This window comes from Haliotis rufescens, unplaced genomic scaffold (assembly GCF_023055435.1).
Source record: "Haliotis rufescens isolate VD_foot unplaced genomic scaffold, xgHalRufe1.0.p SCAF_13, whole genome shotgun sequence".
In the NCBI taxonomy this organism is placed as follows: Eukaryota; Metazoa; Mollusca; class Gastropoda; order Lepetellida; family Haliotidae; genus Haliotis; species Haliotis rufescens.
In genome coordinates this window covers 36,674,037-36,682,787 of record NW_025963813.1, presented here as the reverse complement: position 1 = coordinate 36,682,787, position 8,751 = coordinate 36,674,037, and the positions used below count along the sequence as shown (strand labels likewise).

Below are 8,751 nucleotides of genomic sequence, written 5' to 3'. Positions count from 1 at the left end.
TAAACGTGCCCTGAAGCGAGCGTTCGGAGAGGGTCAACAATTCTGGACTAGGACATCTTTTGTTACACGATAGGTATCTCTGCTAAAAAATAACCTGATGCTGAAAGATGCCATCATCTAGATGGGTTTGTGGTATATACTATTCAAGACAGATATAGGTAGGTACCTGTGTACCACAGGTGTTTACAACACAGGTATCTACAACACAGGTATCTACAACACAGGTATCTACAATACAGGTATCTACAATACAGGTGTCTACAACACAGGTATCTACAACACATGTATCTACAACACATGTACCTACAACACAGGTGTCTACAACACAGGTATCTACAATACAGGTGTCTACAACACAGGTATCTACAACACAGGTATCTACAATACAGGTGTCTACAACACAGGTATCTACAACACAGGTGTCTACAATACAGGTATCTACAATACAGGTGTCTACAACACAGGTATCTACAACACATGTATCTACAACACAGGTGTCTACAACACAGGTATCTACAACACAGGTATCTACAACACAGGTATCTACAACACAGGTATCTACAATACAGGTGTCTACAACACAGGTATCTACAATACAGGTGTCTACAACACAGGTATCTACAACACAGGTATCTACAACACAGGAATCTACAACACAGGTGTCTACAACACAGGTATCTACAACACATGTATCTACAACACAGGTATCTACAACACAGGTATCTACAACATAGGTGTCTACAACACATGTATCTACAACACAGTTGTCTACAACACAGGTATCTACAACACATGTATCTGCAACACAGGTATCTACAACACAGGTATCTACAACATAGGTGTCTACACCACAGGTATCTACAACACAGGTGTCTACAACACAGGTATCTACAACACAGGTATCTACAACATAGGTGTCTACAACACATGTAACTACAACACAGGTGTCTACAACACAGGTATCTACAACATAGGTGTCTACAACACAGGTATCTTCAACATAGGTGTCTACACCACAGGTATCTACAACACAGGTGTCTACAACAGAGGTACCTACAACACAGGTATCTACAACATAGGTGTCTACAACACATGTATCTACAACACAGGTGTCTACAACATAGGTGTCTACAACACATGTATCTACAACATAGGTGTCTACAACACATGTATCTACAACACAGGTGTCTACAACACAGGTATCTACAACACAGGTGTCTACAACACATGTATCTACAACACAGGTGTCTACAACACAGGTGTCTACAACACAGGTGTCTACAACACATGTATCTACAACATAGGTGTCTACAACACAGGTATCTACAACACAGGTATCTACAACACATGTATCTACAACACAGGTATCTACAACACAGGTGTCTACAACACAGGTATCTACAACACAGGTATCTTCAACACAGATATCTACAACACAGGTGTCTACAACACAGGTATCTACAACACAGGTACCGTCAACACAGGTGTCTACAACACAGGTATCTACAACACAGGTATCTACAACATAGGTGTCTACAACACAGGTATCTACAACACAGGTAACTACAACACATGTATCTACAACACAGGTGTCTACAACACAGGTATCTACAACACAGGTGTCTACAACACAGGTATCTCCAACACAGGTGTCTACAACACAGGTGTCTACAACACAGGTATCTACAACACAGGTGTCTACAACACAGGTGTCTACAACACAGGTACCGTCAACACAGGTGTCTACAACACAGGTATCTACAACACAGGTATCTACAACATAGGTGTCTACAACACAGGTATCTTCAACACAGGTATCTACAACACATGTATCTACAACACAGGTGTCTACAACACAGGTATCTACAACACAGGTGTCTACAACACAGGTATCTACAACACAGGTGTCTACAACACAGGTGTCTACAACACAGGTATCTACAACACAGGTATCTACAACACAGGTGTCTACAACACAGGTACCTATAACACAGGTATCTACAACACAGGTATCTACAACACAGGTGTCTACAACACAGGTACCAACAACACAGGTATCTACAACACAGGTGTCTACAACACAGGTACCTACAACACAGATACTTACAACACAGGTACCTACAACACAGGTACCTACAACACAGATATCTACAACACAGGTATCTACAACACAGGTACCTACAACACAGGTACCTACAACACAGGTGTCTACAACACAGGTGTCTACAACACAGGTATCTACAACACAGGTGTCTACAACACAGGTACCTACAACACAGGTATCTACAACACAGGTACCTACAACACAGGTACCTACAACAGAGGTACCTACAACAGAGGTACCTACAACACAGGTATGTCAACATAGGCATCTACAACATAGGCATCTACAACACAGGTATCTACAACACAGGTATCTACAACACAGGCACTTACAACACATGTACCTACAAACAACACAGGTGTCTACAACACAGGTACCTACAGCATGGGTACCTTCAGGTTTGTTATCAACAGATACTTACTACACAGGTATCTACAGCACGGGTACCTAAGACACAGGAACCTACAAAATAGGTACCAACGATACGGATATCAACAACACTGGTTTGAAAGTTGACCAACTCCATGTTCGCTGTACCATTCTGCCGGTGACTCCAGGAGTTTCCGACCCGGCCTGACAGTTGTTTCTCAGCATCTCGCCAGGGGCTACAGCTGCCACACGAACAAACTGGGCCCTGTGTTGGCGCAGCATGCTATTAGGGAGGGGCTGATTGAGTGGTGTGGCGGTGTGTGAGCCCAGGACAAGACAGTCAAGCCGCAGAAGATACCCATCAGTGCTGATACATGCCTGCTATTTTATATACGATGCCATATCTTTAATTCATGTATGTCTTTGGGCTACGACATTTGACGTAATTTTCTTACCACTAAATAATTTTGTTCAATTACACCTACTGTATAAAATTAATGCCCTTTTTACGGCCTTAAGCAGTTTATTTCCCTACAATAACAAAGTACTTTTCCCGATCGATCGGCTCTGGCAAGATTTAATTGAACCTTGCAAAGGTATCAATTTCTTATTCTTTTTTTAATTCTTTTTTATGCTTAAAAATTGAGATCCAGTTTAATAGGAACTCGCTGCGCGTAGATTCGTCGGTTTGAATGGTTCAATAGCCGTGGCGCGCTCGGGACGTGCTATTACTTCCGACATCGGAGGTCGTACAAAATAAATATGGATTAAACCTTCTCAAGAAGGAAAGCCGCATATTGCGGCTCAAAGTGGCCGTTTAAATCCACGTGTGTTTTGTTAGGGGCTTGTAGTTTACACAAAGACGGAAATATGTGTTGACGCTGGTCCGGTGAAACAGTGGCAGGATTACTGGACAAGCCCCGCAGTGACCAGACTGTCCACTTCCATCGTCATCCCATGGCCTCCTTCACCCTCTGCCTCGATGTGTACACCGCTTACGGCCGTCTGAAGACACTGGAGTTGTACACAACCTACAGCTGCCTGAAGACACTGGAGTTGTACACCGCCTACAGATGCACGAAGACACTGGAGTTATACACCGCCTACAGATGCACGAAGACACTGTAGTTGTACACCGCTAACAGATTCCTGAAGACACTGGAGTTGTACACCGCCTACACCTGCCTGACAAACAATGGAGTTGTACACCGCCTACAGCTGCCTGAAGACACTGGAGTTGTACACTGCCTACACCTGCCTGAAGACACTGGAGTTGTACACCGCCTACATCTGCCTGAAGACACTGGAGTTGTACACCGCCTACAACTGCCTGAAGACACTGGAGTTGTACATCGCCTACAACTGCCTGAAGACACTGGAGTTGTACGCCGCCTACAGCTGCCTGAAGACACTGGAGTTCTACGCCGCCTACAACTGCCTGAAGACACTGGAGTTGTACGCCGCCTACAACTGCCTGAAGACACTGGAGTTGTACTCCGCCTACAGCTGCCTGAAGACACTTGAGTTGTACACCGCCTACAGCTGTCTGAAGACACTGGAGTTGTACCATATCTACAGCTGCCTGAAGACACTGGAGTTGTACACCGCCTACAGCTGCCTGAAGACACTTGAGTTGTACACCGCCGACAGCTGCCTGAAGACACTGGAATTGTACACTGCCTACAGCTGTCTGAAAACACTGGAGTTGTAACCATCTACATGTGCTTGAAGGCACGTGAGTTGTACGCCGCCTACATCTGCCTGAAAAAACACTGGAGTTGTACACCACCTACAGGTGCCTGAAGACACTTGGGTTGTACACCGCCTACAGCTTCCCGAAGACACTGGAGTTGTACGCCGCCGACAGCTGCCCCGAGACACTGGAATTGTACACTGCCTACAGCTGTCTGAAGACACTGGAGCTGTACACCGCCGACAGCTGCCTGAAGACAGTGGAGTCGTACACCGCCTACAGCTGCCTTAATGGGGTTGTACACCGCCGACACCTGCCTCAAGGCACTGAGTTGTACACTGCCTACACTAACGACACTGCCCCTTAACTGAAGTTATTTAAGTTTTATAATAAGTGCTCGACCTGACACTCATTAACCATTCGCAACCCACTTGTGATAGAAAACTTCACTGGAAATAAACAAGACATTGAATAGATGCTGCCTGGTAATGAAACAAAAAGATCTGGAAATTAGAATTGATCATGAAAACAGCAGTTTCGTTGGCAAAGCAGAGTTTATTACATTCCTTGCTGTAGTCGGAACAGAACGACCAGTCGTTGCCCCGAGTTTCTGGAACGGCTTGACTTGTTGTCAAGGCTTCAAACAATTTGAAACAATGAACCTCCACTAAAATTTGACTGGGCTTCTGTAGATTTCTCATAGGCTGCGACAGGACGACACAAAACAAAGCATTCCCTGGTCCTGGGTACAGATGAAAACAAACGGTGGACTACCTAGAACATACATTTGTAAAAGTAAAATTGATCTCGCCAAAAACATCGCCGGCAGAGCAGTATGTTGTGATTTTTGAAGGATTTCAATGAGCACATGCATCTCTAACCGAATATGGTACAGGTTTAACACATTTTTGGGCTTCCGCCCGTTGGCTGAGGGCGCAAAGATTGCTGCTCGAACCAACAGTTGCACCAGTTTACTCTAACACCTATCACAGACCGCGACACAATCTCCCTGTATACACCCTGTGTCGTGGATGCCACAGCAACGCAAATTCCGCGAGACTTTATGTCCTAGGATAAGTCGTCCCGGGCATGTATACCTAGTGGTGACTGTCTTAGGACTTTTAGTTGGACATTAGTTACCAGGACTCTTTGTTCCAGGACATATGCTACCAGGAACCATTGTCCCAGGACATGTGGTACCAGGAAACATTGTCGGTCCTCCGAAATGAAAGTCCGATGCCTGGCACTGTCAGTATCGGGTTTTGCATCAATTCAAATGCCTGCAGTGGACACAGTGTTCGCCTAGGAATCATAGTCGTAGTCGCAATATTCCAGCATTTAATGTCTGGGGTAGGTTAATGTAATCTAGGAACCAGGAAATAGGCTACCAGGGCCCACTGTCCCGGGATATAAGCTTCTAGGTACCATTGTTCCAGGACATCATTTACAAGGAGCCATTGTCCCATGACATTATTTACCAAGACCCATTGTCCTAGGACATTAGTTACAAGGACCCATTGTCCCGGGACATTAGCTAAAAGGACCCATTCGCCAAAAATATTAGTTACAAGGAAACATTGTCACAGGACATTTTTTACCAGGACCCATTGTCCCAGGACATTAGTTACCAGGACCCGATGTTCCAGGACATGAGTTACCAGGACCCATTGTTCCAGGACATTATTTACAAGGAGCCATTCTCCGAGGACATCAGTTACCAGGAACCATTGTTCCGGGCCATGAGCTACCAGGAACCATTGTCCCAGGACATTAGTTACCAGGAACCATTGTCCCAGGATATTAGTTACCAGAATCATTGTCCCAGGATATTAGCTACAAGGAACAATTGTTCCAGGACATTAGTTACCAGGAACTATTGTCCAAGGACACTAGTTACCAGGAACCATTCTCCCGGGACATCAGTTACCAAGAACCATTGTCCAAGGACATTAGCTACAAGGAACCATTGTCCCAGGATATTAGTGACCAGGACCCATTGTCCCAGGACATTAGTTACAAGGAACCATTGTCCCAGGATATTAGCTACAAGGAACCATTGTCCCAGGATATTAGTTACCAGGACCCATTGTCCCAGGACATTAGTTACAAGAAACCATTGTTCCGGGACATTAGTTACAAGGAACTATTGTCCCAGGACACTAGTTACCAGGAACCATTCTCCCGGGACATCAGTTACCAAGAACCATTGTCCCAGGACATTAGCTACAAGGAACCATTGTCCCAGGATATTAGTTTACCAGGACCCATTGTCCCAGGACATTAGTTACCAGGAACCATTGTCCCAGGATATTAGCTACAAGGAACCATTGTCCCAGGATATTAGTTACAAGGAACAATTGTTCCAGGACATTAGTTAGCAGGAACCATTGTCCCAGGATATTAGCTACAAGGAACCATTGTCCCAGGATATTAGTTACCAGGAACCATTGTCCCAGGCCATCACCTACCAGGACCCATTGTCCCAGGACATAAGCTACAAGGAACCATTGTCCCAGGATATAAGTTACCAGGACCCATTGTCCCAGGATATTAGTTACAAGGAACCATTGTGCCAGGATATTAGTTACCAGATCCCATTGTCCCAGGATATTAGCTACAAGGAACCATTGTCCCAGGATATTAGTTACCAGGACCCATTGTCCCAGGACATTAGTTACCAGGAACCATTGTCCCAGGATATTAGCTACAAGGAACCATTGTCCAAGGATATTAGTTACAAGGAACAATTGTTCCAGGACATTAGTTAGCAGGAACCATTGTCCCAGGATATTAGCTACAAGGAACCATTGTCCCAGGATATTAGTTACCAGGACCCATTGTCCCAGGCCATCACCTACCAGGACCCATTGTCCCAGGACATAAGCTACAAGGAACCATTGTCCCAGGATATAAGTTACCAGGACCCATTGTCCCAGGATATTAGTTACAAGGAACCATTGTGCCAGGATATGAGCTACAAGGAACCATTGTCCCAGGATATTAGTTACAAGGAACCATTGTCCCAGGCCATCAGCTACCAGGACCCATTGTCCCAGGACATTTGTTACCAGAAAACTTATCCTCGGGACATAAGTTACCAGGAACCATTGCCCTAAGACCGGTTTACAATGAGTCGTCAGCACTTCTCGTCAAAGAGGCGACTCCTGTGGATCGGGAGGCCAGGCTCAGTGACGTAGGTACTGGAATGCTGCTCATGATATCATCACTGAGTTGTCTAATCCAAACTCCATTATGTCACAGGCTGGAATATTGGTGATTGCCGGAGTAAGAAAACAAAAAACAGCAACAAACGATTCCCTCGATTAATCTCATCAACGCACGCACACAGAAAGGGAAGAATTGTAGGTGGGGGTAGATCTAACTGTATCACACACATACATGCTGCTCTATGAGCCACAGCTCAATTTAACACGACGTTTGACTGTAAGTCAGTGTGTGACCAGTGTACACATGTTTGGAATGAAGAGCCAACTAGAACAAGGCTGCTCGAAGGTCCCATTTTGACTTAAAGAGGGGAACGGTGTACCTTAAGAGGGGAACGTTGTGCGTTAAAGAAGGGCGGCCGCGAACCTAAAGCGGAACAATAGGCCTAAAGAGGGGAACAGTGGATGCAAAGAGGGGAACAGTGGGTGTAAAGAGGGGAACAGTGGGTTTAGAGAGAGGAACAGTGGATGTAAAGAGGGGAACAGTTGGTCTAAAGAGGGGAACAGTGGATGTAAAGAGGGGAACAGTGGGTCTAAAGAGGGGAACAGTGGGTATAAAGTGGGGAACAGTGGGTGTAAAGAGGGGAACAGTGGATGTAAAGAGGGGAACAGTTTGTCTAAAGAGGGGAACAGTGGGTACAAAAAGGGGAACAGTGGGTGTAAAGAGGGGAACAGTGGGTATGGGAAACAAAAGTTATAAGGAGGGAAATGTAAACACGAAGGGAATAATGGGTCGAAAGAGAGAACAGTTATTCTGGAGGAGGGAAAGTTGGACGGTCAGTTCAGGACTAGCGTGTAGTTGAAGGTTATGGTTTCTGTAACTCATGTCTGATGTAGAACTATGCGCGGTAAAGGCGCGAGTCATATCGACGTGAGTCTCTTCATTACACAAGTCACGCCACACTCCGTGCAGCGAGGCCATACATTCATCTCTATACTAAGCTGCCAATTTAAATTTTCTGCAAGTAGATAAACTGCTGACTGCGAGGTGGAATAATCGCCTCCTCCTGGTATTGGAGGACATACGGCACAATGGAAGCATCACTTACGTGGATTTATGACGTATGTTGTGTAGAGACATGCGCAATGACCTCGACAGCAAATCAACCCCCTCCAACCCTACCCCCACTCCCGTTTGCAGGGTCGGCTTAGCGGAATCCCCCCCTCTCATTGTGTTCTGCGGTCGGACATCAGCATATTTCAAACTTTTCAAATCAGTCAATTACTTGCTTTAACGGGCACTTCTCTGAAGGCAGGATTCAATGGCGGCGGCCAGATTGCCACTTCTGGAATAATACCGATGGCGAATAGTGGCGGGCGAGTATCGCGTGTTTGATGAGTGAGTGAGCTGTGATACACGT

General features: G+C 45.5%; 1 protein-coding gene across 1 annotated transcript; it reads left to right on the top strand.

Moving 5' to 3' along the window:
• The first annotated feature begins 3,668 nt into the window (after window positions 1-3,668).
• On the top strand, window positions 3,669-7,282 carry LOC125378740. Its single transcript, XM_048394698.1, has 5 exons — window positions 3,669-4,144; window positions 4,269-4,464; window positions 5,325-5,414; window positions 5,992-6,435; window positions 6,953-7,282. Exons 1-5 carry the CDS (start codon window positions 3,669-3,671, stop codon window positions 7,280-7,282), a joined length of 1,536 nt encoding a protein of 511 aa, XP_048250655.1.
• Window positions 7,283-8,751: the final 1,469 nt, after the last annotated feature.

Bases quoted from the DNA above. Each gene is read 5' to 3' on its own strand.
- LOC125378740 (XM_048394698.1), top strand. From the start codon at position 3,669: ATGGAGTTGTACACCGCCTACAGCTGCCTGAAGACACTGGAGTTGTAC. The intron at 5,415-5,991 runs GTCAGTATCGGG...TCATTGTCCCAG, and splicing joins AAAGTCCGATGCCTGGCACT to GATATTAGCTACAAGGAACA. The intron at 6,436-6,952 runs GTCCCAGGACAT...CCATTGTCCCAG, and splicing joins TTAGTTTACCAGGACCCATT to GATATTAGCTACAAGGAACC.